Below are 21,862 nucleotides of genomic sequence, written 5' to 3'. Positions count from 1 at the left end.
AGTGAGAGGATTAGTTTATGGATCCTACGTGGTGACAGATCTGTCCGGCTGCTCCTAGGCAGGGCAGCTTTTCCCGTGTGGCATTTTGGGGTGGGGGAAGAGAAGAGAGGATGTTCGCTCCCCTTTTGAGTAAGGAGATCAGAAAATAAGTAGGGCTACCTGTACTTTGGACGAAAATGGATTTCTGTCAGCCTGTCCTTGAATCTGTTGGCAAGACAGTATCTTGCTTGGGTTTTACCCTCTCTGGTTGTTCTTGGCAGTCTTAGTACAGTGCGTGTTTGCAGCACTTACTGGTTCCCTCTCATACTTGTGTTGTAATCTGCCATATGTCCTGTCTGAATCCAGACTTCTTGGAGTGCTAGGGAGAGGAAAGGCATGGTAAGCTTGTAGCGGGCCATCTTGGAAGTTTGAAAGGGGATGGATATCCTGGGACTCGCTGAGAGTCTGTGAGAGAGGCGGTGGTTAAAATCCCTTTCTATTATCAGGCTCTAACTACTGATTTCCATAGGAATGGAGGGGTCTTAAGGCTTAAGGTTCTTTATCAGCTGGCAGAGTACTTTTTCAGATCATCCTCAAATAGATTTAGAGGTGTGCAGTCGCTCTAGCGTTTCGGAAGAACATCTGTGACATGACACTTAAATGGTTGTGGATGGTCTCACTGCATCCCACAGAGTTCTGGAGCAGTGACTGTCGCACAAACTCAAATATTCTGCTTGACTAGAAAGAGTAGCAGATGCACTAAGTATTGCCTGAAGAAGCAGATGACAGCACCTTATTGGTTTGTATCCTCCTAATTCCTAGGACTGATTATTTTATCAGTTGTTCTTCTTTTGCAGTACAGCGTGGAGAAATTCTTCCCAGAAACTAGGTCCTTTCTCTTGAAAGCTGAATTCTGCAGATACTGATGTTTGAGTCACGCTATGCCTGGTGAAGAAGCTTCATATTTAAAAGTGTTTTTGACATTACACCATTTTTAAGGGGTCTTTAAAGTACAGGAGGACAGAAATGTGAGGCTTAAGAAAGCATATCTTCCGCACAACTGTGGGCTATTTTGTTTGTTTGGCTTGGCTTTACCATTGCAGTTAGTAGCTCAGGTTTGCGCTGTGTCCTTTGAAGTGTTTGTTAGAGAGCTTTGTTCTGGAGAAATAAGGTGCAGAAACAGTTCCGTGGTAGTAATGCTTTTCTCCAGTGCATTTTAGAGCTCTGTAAAATGGCTGTTTGTTTTAGGGGGAGAAAAAAAAAGGGGGAAAAAATATGCAGGCAGGCATACAGGGGGACAAAAGCAGTGGCTTGCAGTACATTACTCAAGGTCATTTTGTCAGATAAGGGCTAGGTCTGCTTACTTTTGCTATGTTCTGACTTCTGTGCTTATCTCCATGCTGAACCCATAGTAAAAGCTGAGGTTCCCATTTTAAGTTGGACCTAAGAAGTTAAATGTGTTTGAACAGCTACTTCTACTTGAAAAAACTCAGCTCTGATTTTGCAGTATGTTTTCCTGCTGCTGTGGGGTGCTGTGTCTGCGTGTAACCTGGTGGCACTAGGAGGCCTTTGAGATAAGGGTACAAGTTTAAATAAAGGAGTGGAAGGGGGAAGAAAATATCCTGAAAGCTGATAATGTAAAAATTGCTTTGACTGTCTTATTTTGACCTTTACTTGATGGATTCTGTGCCAGAGTGATAATTGTGTGCGAAGCACGAGTAGGGATTTGCAGAGCTCTCCTGCTCTGGGAGCAGACAGCTGTGGTGCTGGTGATCTCTTCCTGCACACCTGCATACTCCATGCGAGCTCCGTTTGGTGAGCCAGCTTCTGCTATCCACAGGCCATTTTCTTCTTTCCCTTGAGCCTGCGGTGTTTGCTTTCAGCTCCAGTTTCCACAACTTACAGATTTTTTTCAAGTAAATAACTGCTAACAGAAAGAGTTCATAAAGGGCATTTTAAGATCGAATGTTGCCAGCCATGCCAGGGTATGCTATAGCCAATACTGCTGCTTTTGGCATATGTTTGTAAATTATTATGTGAAAGCTGTTAATAGATTGTTAGAAAAGAGATTTTAAGTTTATTTTTCAGCAGTGAAGTGGTCAGGAAACTTCTGTGCTCTTTGTACATTCATTAAAATCCTTTGCATCCCAGACGTAAGGGGCAAGTGTGTAGACAAAATGCTGGAATCATGGGTGCAGTATGGCTTTCAGCAAAAAAACAAGGCATCACTTGAGAGATGTTCAAGGCCAGGTTGGATGGGGCTTTGAGCAACCAGATCCAGTGGATCCATGGCAGGGGTGTAGGAACTGGGTGATCTTTAAGGTCCCTTCTAACCTAAACCATTCTGTGTTTCTCTGACAAGGAGGGAGTGGACTATGAGATGAAAATGATCAAAACTTAAAGCCCTTTTCATGCACGGTATTGAAGAGAATGTGTTCTATTCTCTTTCTAAAAGCATTGCCCTCAATCTTTCAAGATTATTTCAGATAGCTTATTTTCAGTACCCTGTGGTCCTGAATCTTGGGCAGTTGTTTATTGCACTGCAGCAGCCAGTAGTGTCAACAACCAGAGTTACGGTAGATGTCTTTCTGTTGTAATAAAACTCAAATTTTAGAAACACCTTTAGTTATGTCTGTCGTTTAAAACATACATCTGTAAAATGGTTTTTCATCTGTTCCTGTTGGTTATTCTCTGGTGAAGTCCCAGTTATTTACTGAGATATTTATATAGACTGAGATCAGACTCCTAGTTCAGATTCTATTCAGTGATTCTTTTTGCTGGAAAAGGAAGCAAATGCTGTAAATACACCATGCTTTATATTTGTTCTGTAACTGCTTTGTTCTGCCCTTGCTTATTATATAGCCAAGTGCTTTCTGTAGGCGAGGGGTGCTGTGCCTGTGCGGTTTGCTGTCCCTTGAAGGGCTGTGAACTCAGGTCCTGCTCTGAGGTAACACACCTCTGTTTCTGCAGTGGGCTGACACGGTGAGCTTGGGGAGCGGGGAAAGAGCTCACATCTGTCAGCATCCATCTGTGTCGATGTCTCCTACATGTCATTAGAGACAAGCTTAATTTTCCATTTTTATTAAGTGCTGTTTAGGTCTCTCTTAGTTCGTTTGTTTACCTTAAACTGCTTACTGTGATACCTCACTGCATCCTGTAAATATCCTCCTTGCATCCTGGCATGGCAGGGAATGGCTCTTACCCCTCTGTTAAGGGTTTGAATTAGATGCACAGGCAGCATTAGTCATGTTCGTGCTCTATTGACCGCTGCAGGAAATAGAAACTAATTCTGGGCTAATAGTTCGCCCACTGGCTTGTTCTTTGTACAGTAAACACAGGGTGATCCAGTCTCTTTGAGAAGGAGTTCCCAAACCTGTTATTGTGCTGTGTATTTTCCCATTCTTCTCCCTCCACTCCCTCCACCGATGTGAGTATGCTCTTCTATGTATCTGGGTATGCGTGGATGCCTGTGTCCTCCTACATGGCTGCAGTGGTGGCAGCTTCTCCAGGACAAAGGTGATGAGCTACTTTGAACTCTCTTCTCTGCAAGATGTAGCTTGTCAGCTGCTCATTGAGTGAACAACCCTGAATATAATGTTCCAGGGAGTAAATACCTACTTATCATCAGGAAGAGGGATTGGGTAAATTAAAAGTTAATTAAGCAAACAGTAAAAGCAAGCAGAAAATTGTTTACTTTACAAATGAAGCACTTCTCTCTTGGAATTGTTATCAAGCCACCTGTATAGTAAACAGCTGAGTGAAGACTGGGCTGGGGTGAATGCCTTATTGGCAGCTGTAACTTCAGGTATGCTAATCATGCTTTTATCTCCTGTTTTTATAGATTGCTGCTAAAATTGGAGATATTCCTCACTTGAATAATTCTACAACACTTGTGGACCCATCAGTCTACGGTTATGGAGTGCAGAAACGGCCTCTGGATGATGGAGGTAAGCTGGCTGTGATTTGTCAGTCTTGTGGGTGCAACTCCTGAAATTCATCTCTGGGGACAGGTGTCTGCTTTAAGGACAGAAATTACTGCATCCTTCTGTCTATAGAAACTTTATACAAGATTCCATGTGCTGTTCAGTCTAGATAGCACAGGACTCCTAGGCATTAGTAGTATTAATGTGAAGCAATTCTTTCTTAGTTCATCAGGTCTGGGAATTAGCACACAAACTGTGTAAATTAAATCTTGTTCTGTGGTAGCTGGGGAGGGAGGAGGGATGTGCCGATTGGAACTATGCAGGAGCCCGTGTGTAGGGCACCAGATGTACGTAGTAAAGCTGCTCTTCTCTGGTGACCCTCACTTTCCAAGAGCAGGCAGTGTACAGAACAATGCTATGTGTGCTCCTCTCTGTGTAAAGCACGGTCACTTTGTATGTGAATTTTAAGGAGAAAAGATACTGATGTAAGCTGGTGGAAGTTGAAGGGAAACTTCCACGTTAGGCCTAGCTTTTTTCATAATTATTCTTTGAGCATTCTTAAGTCTCTGAAGCATTTAACATTGGCAACAGCTGAAGAATAATTTACTGGGTGGACCACATCTGGTAACTGCAATGAGTTAATATTGTATGAAGTGCTACAATTTTGAATTAAGTTATTAGTTTCTTATTTTTGAGAACAACAAAAATATTGGAACAGGTGTTTTCATTTCTACAAATCTATTGATGTATGCTGTTATAAGAACTGTTTAAACTCTTATTATCGGCTGCTGTATAGATGGGAAGAGCTCACCTTTTCCTGTGGTTATAAAAAATGATGTGTCTGTCTTCCTTTTCGTGTTTTCTCTAGTACTTTTACTGACTCAGGTAGCCCTGTGGGGTGATCTCTTCCCCACAGATGTGTTCAGTACTGAGGAGATAAGCAAAATTGCTGCCTAGCACTTCATTTTGAAAATAACTTTTTCCATCTGATACAAATGCTGAAAATCCTGCGCATCTGCTGCTCGTTCTGAAAAAATGTGCTGGGGCATGGAGATGAGTTTGTTTCATGTGGAGCCTCTGGCTTTTTAATGTTACTGCTTTCTTAACACATGCCACAAGCTACTCTGTTCTCTGAGCTGCTTTGGGCTGATTAGGAAAATACTGGGTTTATATCGTGAACCTTTGTGCCTCATCTCATTGTGTCTGTGAGAAGTCAGAGGCCTGGTATTGCTGGTATGGATTGGTTCCTGCTTTTGGGAAGGCATTGGGCTATCAAGCAGGCTGTTGAGCATTGAAGAAGGCTGAGCAACTTTGAGCTGTGTCGGAATAGCTTAGATAAGTGTCTGCATGTGGAACAGAATAAAAGTAGCCTTCGAGGAACTAATCATTTGTAACACTAATTTTGCCTGTTTCTTTCGTTGATTCTGCAGACGGAACTGAGAAATCTGACCTCTTGAATGTTATTTTAATGAACTTTCAACATGTGAAATGGTTGTAGCGCTTAGTGAAAGCGCAAGTTAGACTTTGTACTTTTCCTGGTGAGCCCTGTTGCGTGCTGAGACACGTTTCTGTGAACACAAACCGTGTCAATACAGTTGGAGTCTGGGCTATAAATGTGTGGTACTTCTGGTTTCTTGTGTTGCGACAGGCAACTCCATGGAGTAGGTTTCATTCCTGGGAGAGCCTTCCAGGATGGCCGTATTTGAGTGTTGTATTGGCGGTCATTCTGGTGATGTAAAGATCTACGGGTGTTTGCTCCTCCTGGGTGCTTGTTCAGTACTGAGCTTTGTAACTGTTTTTAGAGCAGCTCCAACTGCTGCATTTACCCTTGGCGTCTTCATATACACCTCTAGGTGCTATAACTTTGTCATAGAATCATGGAATGGTTTGGGTCAGAAGGGACCTAAAAGCCCATTGAGTTCTGACCCCACTGCCACGGGCAGGGACACCTCCCACTGGGTCAGGTTGCTCCAAGCCTCATCCAGCCTGGCCTTGAACCTGGCCTTTTTCCAACTGCCTTCCCAAAAATCTGTTCTGTGAGATATAGAGAAATTATTAGAGAAATAGATAAATGATGGAAGTAATACTTTAAAGGGCTGGAATTTCACAAAGACATTGTCAGGGTAGGAGCAAAGGTTGTATCGCTTCTTTCAGCTTTGATCGTCTTGGAGTTTATTCCTAATGCCATCAGTAAGTCCTGTAATGACATGCAGTTGTCTGATGAGTTCCCCACCTAACAGTGTAATCCTCCTGCACCACTCTTTAACGGCGTACCCAGGCTAGCAAAGCAATTCCTGAAGCTGTGAGTGCAGCTTACTCTGTATTTTTGTGGTGTTATCCATATCTTAGTCTTGGGCTCTCTCCTCTTGCAGCAATGGCATTAAAAGTCTATAATGCAGCTTTAGCTCAAAGCATCTGGAAGATGGCGGTTGCTTTTAATATGACACTTAAATTAGGAAAGGGCTTCCCATTTGGTTGATCTTCTAGTTCTCTGTTAGCTGCGCACAAGAGGTGTCGGAATTGCACGCCCGCACTTTTCTCCATTTTCTGCTTGTCTGAACCACGGTTTGGAGGTATTGTGAAGAAGCAATTATTTACATTGTGATGCATGCTCTACAAATTTTATAGTGCAGGGATTTGGGTACGTTCTGCTCCTCTCTATAGCTTGGAAACAAATCTGGTGGTAAATCTTTTGACTGTTTACCTCTGTGTACTGCGTGCTCATGGCTAGGTGCAGGTCTCGCTGCGTCTGTCCCTGTGTAGCTGTTAGAAAATTACTTCTATTCTTAATACTCTTGGAAAAAAATTGGATCCAGAGGATGTATTTAAGATGACAAGAAAACTATCTCTTTCATGAAAATCTAATTCTGCCTGTCTGTTTTTGTACACAGCTGCTGGTGTGGCTGATGGATGTCAGCTTAGGAAGTGGTCTTAAGACGGGGTGACAGTATGCTGGTCAAAACCAATTCAGCTGCTTTTAGAGCATTTTCAGGAAAAATAGATTTGTCATAGTATTGGAAACTGGAACGTGTGAGTGCTTTTTGCACTTCCCTTAACATAACCTTCATCTAAAATGAAGAGCTGCTAGGAGTGGCCTTGGTGACCTGGCCTGTTGGTATTAGATGAAGCTTGAGACTGATTATTTCTCTTTTTCCTGCACTTTATTTCTGGAAACAACTTTAAAGTAATCCCGCAGATAGCTATAGTGCAGGGAGGGGATCAGATTGATTTCATAGTCAGCATTTTATGACCACTTGCAGCAGTTCTTGTTTCTCAGCAAAGGTGAGCACTGGAGATGGGGTTAGCACTGAGCTGCAGAGAGACCTGGTACCTTCTTGATTCTGACTCCCTGCTTAGGACAGATCCCAACCTTCCCGTTATGGCCAACGGCTACTCCTGGCCTCCATTCTAATTAATGGATCCCTCTAGTTACCAGCACAATTTAGTAAATTTATTTAATGCTCAATAATCCTTAAAAGCCAGCATCCTTCTTAATGGGAGTGGGGACCTAGTCTGCTGGAGAGAGACTGATGGCCTGAACGTTGGCCTTTGTTTGGACAGCTTTGAATAAGTTTCCAGTAATAAGCAGCAGCGTTGCAGCTGAAGGCTGTAGCATCCTTTGAGTCTGGGGAGACAAAGATGAGAGACCTTGGAGGAGCCTCCTGGTGACCTTCCTCTCTCCACGCTCTGCCTTCCCCCAGCTTCTGTGGTGCATCCAGTTATGAAGACAGCCTGTTCTGGTGTAATAAAGCTTGATTGCAGTAGAGCCTAGGGCCTCAATCTCAACGTGATCCCGTTTAATACTTTATTCTTTTCCTCCAACATGTTTTTAATGAGAATAGTGATGGCAGAATGAAATCTTAACCCTGTTTAACTGATGGTGAAAGTTAGTAGTGATGCTCCTTGGCATATCTTTAGTAGCAGTAGGACCAGGATAAAAATCTAGATCTCTTAGTGAAAGGTTTGGTGTAATACACAAAATGCCAGTGGTCTTCAAAATCACAGCTTTACAGATCACTGTTTCTTAAATGAGGCAGTTTTGAGGGGGGTAGAAAGCCTATAAAGATTTGCAGTGAAGGCAGACACAAAAATTATTAGGTTTTGACCATTTAATTAAGAAAAAAATGGCAATATTTAATACTGAAGAATCAGAGTAAATAGCATCTTACTCATAGCTTTCAAAAATCGATGATGATCCTGTTTTGGTTGAAATGCAACCCTGTTCTACTGCTTTCTGTGAGATGCATCACTCTGATTTTATTCTAACCATGAAGATTTTCTTGACGAGACTGTATATTCCTGTCGTGCACATTAATTTAGTGGGAGGCACTGCTTTGTTTTATGGGGTGGAAAAAAATTCCATATTTATTTTGAGTGTCTGTTAGGTAGAATTCAGTTAAGGTGAAGCCTAAAGCAGAATGAAGAGTTATCAACCAGCAGGTGCCATTAATAGGAAATTGTGCTGATTTTATTCAGTGTTTTTCCTTATTTGCAGTAAAATGACTGCAGTTACAGTTAAATTGTACTCAATAGATGTAAAAGGGGGAATATGTACGTGGCTTGTCAGAGTTCAGCCGCCTTCCTGGTGCAAAGAGGGAGGTGGTGGAACAGAACATTGGTTTTCAGTACTGCAGTGAGTGTGGTCTGCCCCAGCCTTGCTGATTGGTTAGTTCTGGTCTTTTGGAGCAAACTGGGCAAGTTTAGAAGCAATGCACCTTTGGATCGTTGGAACTGGGAGCCATGTCATTGCTTTTTCCCCCCCCTCCAAAATAGAGAGAAATCATAACTGACTTCAAATAAATCGCTCCCCATTCTCACCGTCTACCGTGGAGAGGTTATTTGTGAAATATGGAAGCAATGAGCACTCATAAGTTATTGTGGCTTAATTTTTTAAACTAATGTGTACAATTAATATACTGTAATATACAGTATATTATGTATAGTGTATATACAATTAATATACTGTAATATATCTGCCTCGGGTGGTGAGTGGCTTACTTTGTGTGTGTGGTGCATGGAATGGGTTGCAGACATTGTTACGTATATCTAAAGCTGATTAATCCCTGACTGATTTAACTTCTTGTGCTTGTACCATTTGCCCTAAGAAGTTGTCTTTTTCAAGTGTAGGATTGTGCTGCCAAATGAGGGCTCTTCCGTTCCGCGTGTGAACTTCAGAAGTTGATTATAGGATGTGTATCTGTCTCATAATTTGTGGGCAGTGGCTGCAGCAGAACATACTGCTAAGAGAGCTGTTATATTGAATTGAGATGCAAAGCGGATGTTTAGATACAACCTTGTAGTGTTAAGGCCACTTTTTCTGGCATCTTGGGATGAGAGTGGCCTGGTTCATGGCAAGGGCAATCCCATACTACGTCAATAGCCACCGGAGCTATTGCGTATGTTAAAAGTTTGAAGCATGGTTTGGGCTAAGATGGTGAGATTCTGTATTTGTTTGGTCATATTTGCTCAGCGGTAGTAGCTTACCAGCTAGAGTGAATATTCTGCATTACATCACCCACCTTTTTCAACTGCAGTATTGATAGTTATCAAATTAGAGCTTTTTGTATTCAGGGTGAGAATATGCAAAGACAAATCTAACGGAGTCAATAACGCAGCAGTTGCCTTATCACTGAGCTGGGGAGAGAGTAATAAAATATATATGCTGTCAATATTTTGGTCCTGAACTATTATGAAGGTATTGACACACGGCAGAAGTATGGTATTGACTCTCTTTGTCTGTTTTATTTGAGTAAAGTGTTTGGCCACAAACTTTATGCATTTTTCTAACGGATTTAGAGTGTGGGACGCATCCGCTTTCTAACCCTGCCGGCCGATTGCCAATTTATTTCAGGTCAAAGAATGCGCAGGTTGCTGCAACGTGGTTTGAAACAGCATCCTTATTATCCCAGCTCACATGTTGGCTGATTTCATTTGTTTTGCTACTTGTGCCCTCCAGGCATGCAATATAATCTTTCAACTGGTTGTTAGGACCAAATGGTCTGGTTTTTAGGAGGTTTGCTGCAGGCGGAGTCCAGGAGGAAGCCCAGCAGGGCACAGGTTCCCACTTTGCATGAGGTGGTCTAATGATAGTTTCCCCATTAACATTTGGAAGAAAGATCTAATCTGTTGGAGTTAGGGTGCAGAAATCTATTTGAGGCGTCTGGGCTGGGGAGGGAACTGTGAAGCATAAATGGGCCACCGGCTAACATCGAAATGTGCCTGGAATGCGTGTATTCAGGACAATGCGTTTGGTTGTTGGGTTTGGTTTTTTTAAAATACTTTTTGGGTGCCACAAGGTTACTTAACAGACCTATTCCTTTAACAGGTCTCCGCGTAGGTGGGCTCCATGGAGCACAGATAAGAGACACAGAGAGAAGTATGTGCAAGCAGTCTTTAATGCTTTTTGCCTGGACTAAATCTCTTGAGTCGGCTCAGCTTTTATTTTGGGTTTTTTTTTTAATACCTACCAGTCTGCTTGACGTTTATTTTCTCCCTTTGCCATCCTGCCTTTTTCCTCCTTTTTTTTTTTTTTTTTAACTACTTTGGGCTTAATTTGGGAAGGGGGGTGGTTAGTTACAGGGATTTGGATTTGGGCAGGCAGGATTTTCTCCCATGACTCTCAGCATGGGGAGATGCGGATCAATTCCCTATCCTGTGTTCAGCTGGACACTGGGTTGTGGTGTGTGTTGATCAAGAAATCCCCTCCTGTTTTGTACCACATAACGCATTCATTTCAGCCACTGAACCTAAATTACTGTTTTGCTTTTCTTTCTTTTTTGATGAAATGGTAAGAACTCTTTTTCTATAGGGATGAAGTTAGTTTATCCGTGCTAATGCTTTGATTTTTTTCCTTTTTTCTTTTCTCTGCCACAGTAGGTAACCAGTTAGGGGCCCTGGTACATCAAAGGTAAGCAGTGGGTTATGTTTTATTATTTATTGATCACTTCTAATTGTTTATTGATCCACCATCTGTAGTAGTGTTAGGAAGTCAGAGGTTGGAGAATATGGAGAAACTGTCAGCTTAGGTTTTCTCCAGACTGGGGTTTCTGCTAACCCTTTAAGAGTGTTTGTTATGAAGAAAGAAGAGTTGATACGAAACTTGGATTTGGTTCCTCTAAATCTGCAGAACTGAACAAAATAAATTCTCCTTTCTCCCTTCCCCTGCCCTGGTTGTGGTTGGGGGAGAAAGGAAAAGTTAGGAGAAAAATAAAAAATTAAAAAAAAAGGAAAAACCAAAACCCACAAACTGGCATTTTAACAGAAGTTGGAAGTATTAAGGGGTCAGGTAGATTCTTTATTATTCTTACTATTATTTCATTTTGTTGGTGTAACATGACCTGGCATGACTCGTTTGTCAAAGATGATTTGTGAGAGACTGAGGCAAGAATGAGTTGCCTTGCAGCTTGTCACAGCATCTAATACAAAAGTGAAATTCTCGATTTTTTTCGAATCCTGATCTTAGGGAGTTATCTTGTTTTGAGTGAGAAGGGGAGGGCATTCCTAAAGCTCAGTTCACTTTTGGGCTGATAGTAGTGCTTTTCCATCATAAGCAGCTATTTGTGGGAGGCTCAGCGGAAAGAACAAGCAGTATGCGTGAAGAGCATCAAACTTTCATGTAATAGTTCAAAGTAAGGGTGATGTCCCGATAGGGCAGCACAGAGAAGGGTGAGCAGTGTTGTCTCCTCTGCTGCTACCTACTACCTCTCTTCTGACAGGAGAGATGTTCATGTAGGGATTTCATGAGGCTGAAAAGCCCGAATTGGTTTCTTTCGGTTTTTGGTGGTTTGTTGGTATTTGGCTTTGTCCATCTGCCACTGTTCCTCCGAGAGAGTGGTCAACAGATGAGGCAGGACAGGACATTTCGGCAATGGGCTGGATTTATTCCAGGTTAAAACAACTGTATTTCTGAACCTGCCTGTTGCAGGTGAGTCTGTTCTGTTGCAGGTCTGGATGGCAGCGTTTGGGTTTACATTGCTGCTAGTGAGCCTCGGGACAGAGGACAGTGCTTTGTCTGCAGGTTAGCTGGTCAAGTCTAATGTGTGTTTTATACTTTCCCTAGCTGATCTAAAGCGCATAATTGGGAGGGTTTAGCATACCATCAGTTGCTTTTGAGATCACTGAACAAATTGTATATAATATGTATCTCAATGTGTTGTGTTTGCAGCTTCAGTATTGGCTGTGTTGTACTTTCTATGAGATAGAAATGGCTGAGCAAAAAACCATGCGAGGTAATTCCTTTCTAGTTCACTGTGGTCAGGGCTTAGGGAATTGCTTTGGGCACTGGGTTTTGAGGCAAAGGCACATTGAAAAAGTCTGAAGAACAATAGATATGGAAGTCTTGAGATAATAAGACTTCAAAGGGTAATTAAAGACGACTTTTATAAATTCCAAGGAAAAGAGTGATAAGGACAGGCAGGAAAAAAAAAAAATCTGTGAATATTGTAGGGGTCGTTCCTATCAGGATTGGCTTTGGTTACTAGTTGGTCTCTCGGCAAGAGTATATCCAAAAGGAGTAGAGACTGTGGCCTGGAAGGTCTAGGCTAAATATTAAAGGGACTTCGCTGTTACTCCATTAAATCTGTCTGGAACAAGAATGACAAAAAGAAGTTCTTCTGGCAGCTCCCCTGAGGATGATGGAGAGTAGGCTGGAAATCTATCCAGTGTAGAAGAAATTAGGTGACCACGAGAGGTCTCTTTCAAAACAAATGATTTTGATGTAGTGTTTACTTGTGTCTGCAAAAGTGTTCTGCTGTGCCTGGTTTCCACGGCACACACGTAGTTGTCTTCCAAATTGTTCTTTGTAATGACTATTTGATTTTTTTATCTTCCTTTTCTTTTAGAGCTGTAATAACAGAAGAGTTCAAAGTGCCTGATAAAATGGTTGGATTTAGTAAGTACCTTGGATGCTTTTGATATATTTCTTGATGTGTTTTTTGTGCAGGAATGCTGTTCCTTCTGACACGCTCACAAGTTTTTGTGCTTACTAGCCTTGGATAAGCCTTGTCTAATTCTAACTTTGTGGGGACCAGATGATCTGTGTTTGAAATCTGGGTGAAAACCGCATGGCAAAGCTTGGTTTCCCAGTAATAAGAACAAGACTGTGGTGCGGGTTGCAGAGTTTTAGTGATTCTCTTCTTTAAATTCCCACTAGTGTACTACGTAAGTCAAAAGGGAATTTATTTCCCCTCACTGAAACATCCTACTTAAAGCATGCAAAACTGTTTGAGTTGAGGGAGGAAAATATTTAAATGTTAAAATAAGAGTTGACTTAAGGCAAGTTAAACAGAATTTTAACTCCCATACATTTGCTGCAGGGAAACATAACCAGCACGCATTGTCAGATGAGTTTTTCCTAGATTTGCATTCCTAATACTGTTCTCTTTCATGCTTGATCCTAATTCCTCTCTTCCTCGAGGATCATTACTCTTTCTTTCAATGGCAACTCCTGCTGATGTGTTACTGCAGTGATTGCTCAGACTCTTCCACTGCTGGATCTCTGTGCATCTCTCCCAATTTGATATACGGAGAATAAAAAGGGAAAAAACAGGCCATCACAATTACCCGTTAGCATGTGAAGTTTTGTCCTGACTCTAAAGACACTCTAAAAAGTAACTTGAATTTCTGCAAAGGAAGCTCTCGCCCTCCTCCTGTCAGACCTCTTCGTTTGTCGGTCCTGGCACCACACGTGTCGGTGGTATCTGGAGGGATGCTGCAGCCTTGTGAGAGGGGAGCCTGTGTGCTCTGATGCATCATCTGTGTTAACTCTAATCCTGGTTCAGGGCCAGACAGATGCAGGAGAGTGGCAAACCCACAGCTGAGAGATGCTTCTGTGGAAGCATCCTGAGCCAGGCATACCTGTTTGACTTGACAGTTTTGCTCTTTTCGCAGTCTGGGAGGAATATGAATGGTGATTGGCACATAGTTGTTTCACAGTATGTCTCGGGAAACAACTGTGTGCCGACTCCAGGGGTTAAGAGAGATGGGTATTTGTTTTCACTTAAGGTTTGATAGAGCATTTCAGTATGTAGTGGTTCTTTCTGAGTGCAGATCAGCCAAATAGCATCTCCTTTGAAAATAGGTAGTAAAATATGAATTTTGAAGAAATAAAAGCAGAAGACTCTGCCTTTTTTTTGGACCTCAAATAACTGGTTTATTGGCTCAGACTGAAGAAGATATACTTAAATGACTCTTCTAGCAGCACTCAAACTACTGCCTTATTTCTTCTATACTATGTGTTGCCATTCCAGTGCAAGATAGGCTTTTTTTGTTTGTGGGGTTTTTTTCCAAGCAAATAGAATAACTTTCAGCAGTATTTTAATGTTTTTCTGCTATGATAAATTTGGTCATGCTGTGGATGCTTTTTCTGCAATTCTGGAGTCACACTGTTCCTTTATAGATAGCTGCAGTGGAGTAAAAGGGGGAAGGTGCTCTGCAGTTACACAGAAAAATGGTATGTTCTGACGCTTGTTGAACTCATTTCAGTAATCGGCAGGGGAGGTGAACAGATCTCAAGGATTCAGGCAGAGTCTGGCTGCAAAATTCAAATTGCTCCAGGTAAGAGCCTCTTTGTGTGGCTGCTGAACAGCTTCTAATGTTGCAGGATGTTGTGTCCATTAGGTCGGGCATGTTGCCATGCTCATGATGTGTTATCACTATTAACAACCAATACAAGAGGCTAACGTGCACAGGAGAGCTGTTGTAGGACTAATGTCCCGACTAGCATGGGAACCACGGTTGAGGAAGGAAACCATTAAGGAACTGTCCTTAACCAACACATGGGCACAATGCAAATGGACAATCCATGTTGTACTTAGGCCTGAAATTGCAGCCGTTAAGTTTTCTCCTGGTGGTACCACTTTGCTCAGCTCATGTGGTTTGTCTCAGATTAGTGTGGTCAGCTCCAACTCCTGGCAGAAGACATTTCAGGAGGTTGGCTGCAGTTCTTCATACAACTCACTTTGCATTGAGAAAATGGGATCATCAGTTTGCTTTGTGCTAGTGCCTGTTTGCTTTGGGGAAAACTGTACTACAGTGCTGTGCAGGAAACTGATGATGAATGTAATCTGAGTTCTTCTCCTTTTAATTGCCGGGGAAGGCTTTAAAAGAATGCAGACATCCAGGAAATCATTTAAAATATGTTGACTCTGGATGCCTTTGAATTCATTAGTGCGCTCTGTTTGCGGGGGTGGGGGTGTGGTGCTTCCGTTAGTGCCTGGTAGTTACCGAAACAGCTGACAGATTTTTTAATTCCGTGTATTAAAAGTTTTCTTTTTGTTTCCTTGAAGATAGTGGTGGGATGCCCGAGAGGCCCTGTGTACTCACTGGGACACCAGAGAGCATTGAGTGAGTTCTGATTTCATTTCTCTCCTTCCTCCTTCTCTCTCTCCTCCCTAATGCTGAGCTCTGTCAGTGGTGCTAGTCGTTTAGCCACACAAGCAGATGTTGGCCTAGAGATACTTGAGGGTCTCTGGACCATAGAACCTCTTGGTCTGATGCTTTAAACCGTGCACCTCAAAGGCTTTTTTCCAGTTGCAGTTTGAACCCTCTGCAGAAATGTCCATGGAATTCCCTTCCGCAGGGCAAGGTTGCTCTTAGGGCACCAAGGATGCAGTTTTCTAACTGCAGCTTTCCAAGATACTGAGCTAAGCTGTTGAAGGGCACTTCTCTTCTCCCCTTCGCTTCCCTATTGTTATTGAGATGACCATCCTTCCAGCTGAAGAAGGGCTGCATGAGGCCTCCAAAGCCTGTCGGTGCCACTCCAGAATAATCTGGAGATGTTGGCGTTGTTGCAGAGCAGCATGAGGCCCATAGGTGTGCTTGCCTCTGCATCGCTGCCAACAAGAAGCAAAGGACTGAACCAAAGTCTTGAATTCTGATCCCTGCATGGTAGATACATGGCCAGCCAGCAGGGATTTCTACGCTTTAGACCTATAGAAACTTTAGGGACAGTGTTTCCTCCCTCCCCCTTCCCAGGAGCTGAGTTTGAGACTCTCACAAACCAGTTGAGGACCTCCTGCTGGAACTGGATCCAGGATCCTCAGGCTTACAGGAACACACTTAACATATGGAGCTGCTCTTTCTCTCCCCAGCCTTTGGGTAGGTGGGTTTTTTAAAATCCATCTGGAAATCTTTGAGTTGCGTTTAATAGTGAAAATACATGGGCGCAAGGACTGTCTCTCTAAAGAGAAGGCACTCATCATCCTTCCATTCCTAAGAGATCTAAGGGTACTTAAATCTCCTTATTTCTACCATAATACTGCAACCAGTGAGCCAGAATAAATGTAATTGGCAAGCTCACATTATAGGGCAGGCAATGTATTCTTGCTGATATTGAAGTGCTTTTCCTCCTTTAGCAAAGAGTATTTCAGAACAAGAATGAAATATTAAAAAGCTGGGGTGCCTGATGAGATGCAGTTGGGGGAAAATGGGGGAGAGAGGTAGTTAAGACTTAATGGTTCTGAAATGAGAAGTTAAATATAGTCATATCCGAGGCTGTCTTTAAATAAAATATAAGTAAACTTAAAAAATAAAAATGAGAGAGCTCAATTTGTGAAGTGGAACAAGTTGAGGATATGGAATTAAGCAAAATTTAATTTACTTTTCAGCTAGAATTCTTTTCAAGTTGGTTTTCTTTAATATTTTTTCAGGCTACTTGTAAAAAAAAAAAAAAATGAAGGAAGCCACTCGAGATCTCAGATTTCTTTTGTGGTAGGAGTGTTTCCGTTAGTTATATCCAGTGGCAAACTAATAGGGTTGATCTGCAGGTGACCCCTTTGCATCTGAAATACGTTGTGTGTTAACTGTTGCGGTCTCTATACTGTCACTAAAAGAGCATTGTGCAAAATATAAAGATAGGTGAATAAAGCATCTTAAGATTCTTCCTGAATATTTGAAGTATGCTTCCAGAAATTGCACTCTCTGCCTTGTTTTGTGAGGAAAGTCAAGAGAAGGCAGTGCTCTGATATGTGTGCAGTCTCAGATTGCCACTCCCTGAGCTGCCATGGGTGGTTGTCTGTGAGGGATGACTGTATGGCTTCTTCAAATCTCCAGGGAGAAGACAGTCCCTCTAGGGTGGTTAATGTGACTTTATATGAAGTGGAGAGAAGGGAAGATGCTGCTTTAGACCTAATAGGGAACCGGTCCCTTTCTTCTACCTACTTTGAGAAGGGTTCTAGGAGAAGGGCAGGAAAGAGTCATGTTGGTACTAGGAGTCTTCAGCATTAAGGGAAACCTTGTCTCCTACCTCTGATTTGCTAAAGATTTTAGAGAAGGTATCTTTAATTTCCCAAATGCTTCTTTGTGTCTGTCTCTTCTCACCAGGAGTAGAAGAACCCAGTCTTTCACTGGTTGCTGCTGCAGTATCCTTGCCTTGCTTTGTGGTGTGGCTTCAGCGCCTACTGCATGGGGCAGAGGCTGTGTTAGAACAGTGTTCTGGTGCTGCTGGTAAGAGCAGGCAGAGAAGAGCGAGGCAGTTGCCTGTGATTACTCAGTGGTTAACCGATGTGCTATGTTAGTATCAGAGCAGTGTGTGGTTTTTGTCTTGACTAAGGAGAATAGAGCTTGAGTTTTAACGAATATTGTATGTGTGTTAAAGTTTAGGAAAATTTAGAACGTAGAGCATCTTCATTCACAAAAAACACCCCAAATGCTAAAGCTCAACTGTTATCCTTAACTTCCAAACAGGTCAGAGCATGCTGCTGCTCTTCCTTCTCTCTTCCCCTTTCAAAAATCAGATTGCTAATAAGTAATCATGACAGGGGGAAATACATCAGAATTAAAAAAAAAAAAAAAAAGCGAACATGCTAACTATGGTTTCCTTCATCTTTTCGCTACTTCTCTCCCCAATCGCTTCCCATTCCAATGGTTCCTGGTCTCTTGGTCACATGGAACAATATTGTCTAATGGTTGTTTCCCTCGATTCTTTTCCAAAGACAAGCAAAACGGCTACTGGGGCAGATTGTAGATCGCTGTCGGAACGGACCTGGTTTTCACAACGATGTTGATGGCAACAGTACGATTCAGGAGATTTTGATCCCGGCATCCAAAGTGGGTCTAGTCATCGGCAAAGGAGGTGAAACAATAAAACAGTTGCAGGTGCGCAAGATGCATTTACTTTAGGGCTCTCTTCCCTACTGCAGCTTCTCTAGATCAACAAGAGCGTGCTGAAATGGAGAGCCTTAAATGCTCTAACCTTCTACAGCGGGGATTACCCTTCTGCCTTCGGAGAGCTGGACTCAAATCCAATCTTGTGTTAAAAAAGAAATCGGTTTGGCCCCAGCTACGCATGGAGTGGAGTTTTGCCAGAACTGTGAAAGAAACTCATGCGCTTTAGATAACATTTGGTGCGTGCTGATTAGGAGGGAATTCTTGTAGCCAAGAAAAGGCTATCTCTACTCTGCTACTGCAATAGTTTTTAATGCCAGCCATACTGTTGTAGAGTGCTGTGCTTCTCTTTTGTTGCTGATCTGTGGTAAAGCTGGCGTGTCTTCTTTTTTTTCCTCATCCCACCCCTTTCTAATTAAAAGCGTTGTGTTATTTATGTATCTATGTTCCTAGACATTCTTTATTCCTCTGTCTGGTAGAAGTTTTCTAAAGAACACAGGGTTTCAGAAAAGCACTTAGGTCAAAAAGTAGGTTTTTGACTACCCTGATTAGGCCTCTGTCATCCAGTAGTTTTAAGACTGGTCACTTAATTACTATGCTATGCAGACAGCTAGAGATTGTGGAGAGGACTGAAAAATCAGTTGTTGAGGTAAAGGGGGTTCTCTTTTTCCAGGGATTCATCTGTTTGGCAACTTCAGGAGTAGCACACTTCCTGGCAGTCCCTTACGGTCTAGGACTATCGCTGAATTTGTGCTCTAAGTACCCACGAAGAGTTAAAGTAGCGTTCTGTAAAGCTGCTGATTTGACTTGCGTAAAGTTTAATAGCCAAAATATGGTCCCTTGTTTTAGGGACTCTGCTTAGCAAAGTACTCTGTGCTTTTTCCTCAGGAGCGAACAGGTGTGAAAATGATTATGATCCAAGATGGTCCATTGCCTACTGGAGCAGATAAACCTCTCCGTATTACTGGAGATGCATTTAAAGTACAGGTATGTAATAAAAGTAAGCAGTTGCCCTAGAGAACTGGGGAGAAATTTAAACTTTAGCATATTTGTGAGCATCTAATGGGAATTGAATCCAACTGTAAACGTAATGATCCTTGCTGGGTTTCTTTTTACTATAAGGTTGAAGTTTGAGTAGAACAAGTTAGAACAGCAGACTAGCAAGTGTTGGCTTGCTTATAGTGTGACCCAGGAGCTCTCACTTCGTGCAGACATTAGATGTGAATAGGACAAGAGCTGAGGAGGAGGGCTTGAAGGAAGTAGCTTTGAAATGCTTTCCAGTCCATGAAGCAAAAATCATAACTATATGTTACTTGAGCAAATGGGTTCTAAGTCACTAACTTAACCTCACATTTGAGAAAGTTCATTATCTCAGACAGCCAATTGACGCAGGTAATTAAAAAAAAAAAATTCCATGACAACTCCTGAAACCAAGGGGTTTGCTTAATATTGGTGCCTCAATCTCCTTGTGTCGGGGTTCTACAGATGTGCTCATACCTGCGGTTCAAAGCAAGAACCCGTCATCAGCCAGAGACTGGAAGATTGCAGCACGATGGGAATGCCTGAATTAAAGTTTAGCTGTGGCACTTCTCATCAAGTGCTTTTCATACCTTGTTGAGGACTTAAATCTAGCTTAGTTTTCCTGTCTCTAATAAAAATAGATCTGTTTCATAGGATCTCCTTCATCATAAATTGTTGCAGAGGCTGATGTTGTTCAGAGATGGCAAGTTTGGGTTGTGTTTTTCAAACTTCTTATCGTAAGTGGGCTTTTAGATTTAAATGTTTGGGCTTGGGTTTTTTTTTTTTCCCAAAATTCTTATGTTTATTCGGAGGGTATAGATATGCAGAAAGGAGTTTAATGGCAGTCTTGCTACTTTTAACCAAATCATACTTTAAGGTGGTTTCTTCTGCCTTGCAAGTTTTGCTGTTCTCACATCTTCTGTGCCGTAAGTCATGCCAAGCAAACGTGGACGTGCATAGGCTGGAAGGTCTCTGAGGCACTTAGAAAAGTTGAGCATGCTTAGAAAGCACTTAGGCTGCTCAGTGAATCCTTGGGTTTGGTGGGATTCTCTGGATGCCGCAACAGTGTTTCTTAACTCTATCGGATCCCTACAAAAACTCTCCTTTGCCCTTGTTTCTATCTTGGCATCTCTGAAATGCCTTGAATATTCCCTGTATAAAAAAATACCATAAAAAAATGGGGACATGTTAAATATGTAAAAATGTGAAAGGAGTCAGACTCGCCAGTGTCCCTCAAACTTGGAAATAGAACCGACATCTTAAAAGCTTGGTTGGTAAGATGTAGAAACACAGGCTTTGAGTTTGACAAACGGGCTTTTTTTTAATGGTGACCACTGCTGGATTATTTCCAAGGTACACTTTTCCTACCTCGGCTACATGCAAGCTTGTGGATGGCCTTGAGGGCTGCAAGTTGTTAGGAAGAACATTCATTTGTCTCGGAAAATATCTTGCAGGATTGCTGCAGGCTTGGGCTTAGCTTTTCCAAATGTCAGTAAGCTGCCCACCTGCCTCTTTGGTGTGTGCTCTCTAGCTCTTAGCGAGTGTGCTCTCTGCTCTGCTGCCAGAGCTTCTACCTTACTGTGTACTGTTTCACTTCTGTCCAGTAGGAAAGGGCCTTCCCTTCCTCGAATTTAAAAACAAAACGAAATCAAAACCAAATCAAAGATATTTTAAAAGCTAAAGGGCCTTTTTGAAAAACTGAAGGCAGCAATTGCACTCAAGAAACTGCCACCTTGCAGATGTGGCAGGTTTTGTTAGACATGGAAAATGCCATCAAGAACAGATCTCCATTGACGGTGGTAAAAAATTCTGAATCAGAATGCTGTTTCCGTTCAGCAGATGGAAATAACTTTGTCTGAAGCCTGTTAGCCAGCACTGAGGCCCTAACCAAGATGGCAAGCAGAATAATCTTAAGCTAACTGTAACTTCTTTCCCTGTGTAGCAAGCGAGGGAAATGGTACTGGAGATCATCCGAGAGAAAGATCAGGCAGACTTCCGAGGCGTACGCAATGATTTCAGTTCTAGAATGGGAGGAGGCAGCATAGAGGTACGTTTTCTTCACGAGTACTCTGCTAACCTCCCTGTGGGATGGGTAGTGGGTGGAAGGCATCAAACTGCACATGTAACCTGTAAGGTTATTTTTAAATGCCTTGTGTTCTGTTGCCAGAAGAGTGAATCTGGCTGCAGAGGAGGGAGTTCTCTTGGACTCCCAGATGGCACTTTTCTAATTGTCTTTTTAAGCTGCATTCTTGTAGTGCAGAGTTCATTTAGTGGGGAAGGGATTTGTGGCCACATGTTTGTTTTTCTTAAGGGTTGTGGTTCTGTAGCCTGGAGCTGCCTAACGTGGCCTGTCCTCACAGTTAAGAGCATCTCCTTGTAAAATCGGAGTAATTCAGTCTAGTTCTCTGAGCTTTCATACTGCTTTGCCTTTCCCATCAGGTCTCTGTGCCCAGGTTTGCTGTTGGAATTGTGATAGGAAGAAATGGAGAAATGATCAAAAAGATTCAGAATGATGCTGGAGTTAGGATTCAATTTAAACCAGGTTTGTGTGAGGATGGAGAGCCATTACTTTCTGACCAGCCGTCCAGCTTGGGATTGCTAAAGTGAACGTGATCCGAGGTTACAGCAGCTAGGTTTTTCCTAATTTAAAAGTACATTGTCTTTCTTTCTGAAACCCATTTGACTACGATGTGCTGCTTCCTTGTGCACTTTCTCTTTTTCAGAGAGTAAGACTGTATACAGCTTGTTTGCAAACATTAGATGTCACAACAGTCTTGAGTGGTAACTTTTATGGATGAACAAATTAATAACAAAACCCCCTTATTTCTTGTTAAAGA

General features: G+C 42.3%; 1 protein-coding gene across 2 annotated transcripts in view; it reads left to right on the top strand.

Annotated features, from left to right (window-relative positions):
• The window catches only part of FUBP3 (far upstream element binding protein 3), a 38,884-nt gene that overhangs the window by 3,030 nt on the left and 13,992 nt on the right, over positions 1–21,862 (top strand). Inside the window, exons 2-11 of one of the 2 annotated variants that reach the window (XM_054084056.1) lie at positions 3,821–3,926; positions 10,228–10,278; positions 10,779–10,809; positions 12,743–12,792; positions 14,385–14,456; positions 15,188–15,245; positions 17,834–17,996; positions 18,894–18,992; positions 20,968–21,072; positions 21,465–21,567. In XM_054084056.1, the coding sequence (XP_053940031.1) occupies positions 3,821–3,926; positions 10,228–10,278; positions 10,779–10,809; positions 12,743–12,792; positions 14,385–14,456; positions 15,188–15,245; positions 17,834–17,996; positions 18,894–18,992; positions 20,968–21,072; positions 21,465–21,567 (838 nt within the window). Of the gene's footprint in view, positions 1–3,820; positions 3,927–10,227; positions 10,279–10,775; positions 10,810–12,742; positions 12,793–14,384; positions 14,457–15,187; positions 15,246–17,833; positions 17,997–18,893; positions 18,993–20,967; positions 21,073–21,464; positions 21,568–21,862 lie in introns of both variants that reach the window. The other variant, XM_054084055.1, reaches the window with a different exon arrangement.

The sequence above is a fragment of the Cuculus canorus genome, chromosome 19, assembly GCF_017976375.1.
Source record: "Cuculus canorus isolate bCucCan1 chromosome 19, bCucCan1.pri, whole genome shotgun sequence".
Classification (NCBI taxonomy): Eukaryota; Metazoa; Chordata; class Aves; order Cuculiformes; family Cuculidae; genus Cuculus; species Cuculus canorus.
The sequence above is the reverse complement of the archived record's forward strand: the minus strand, read 5'-3'. Positions and strand labels throughout refer to the sequence as shown.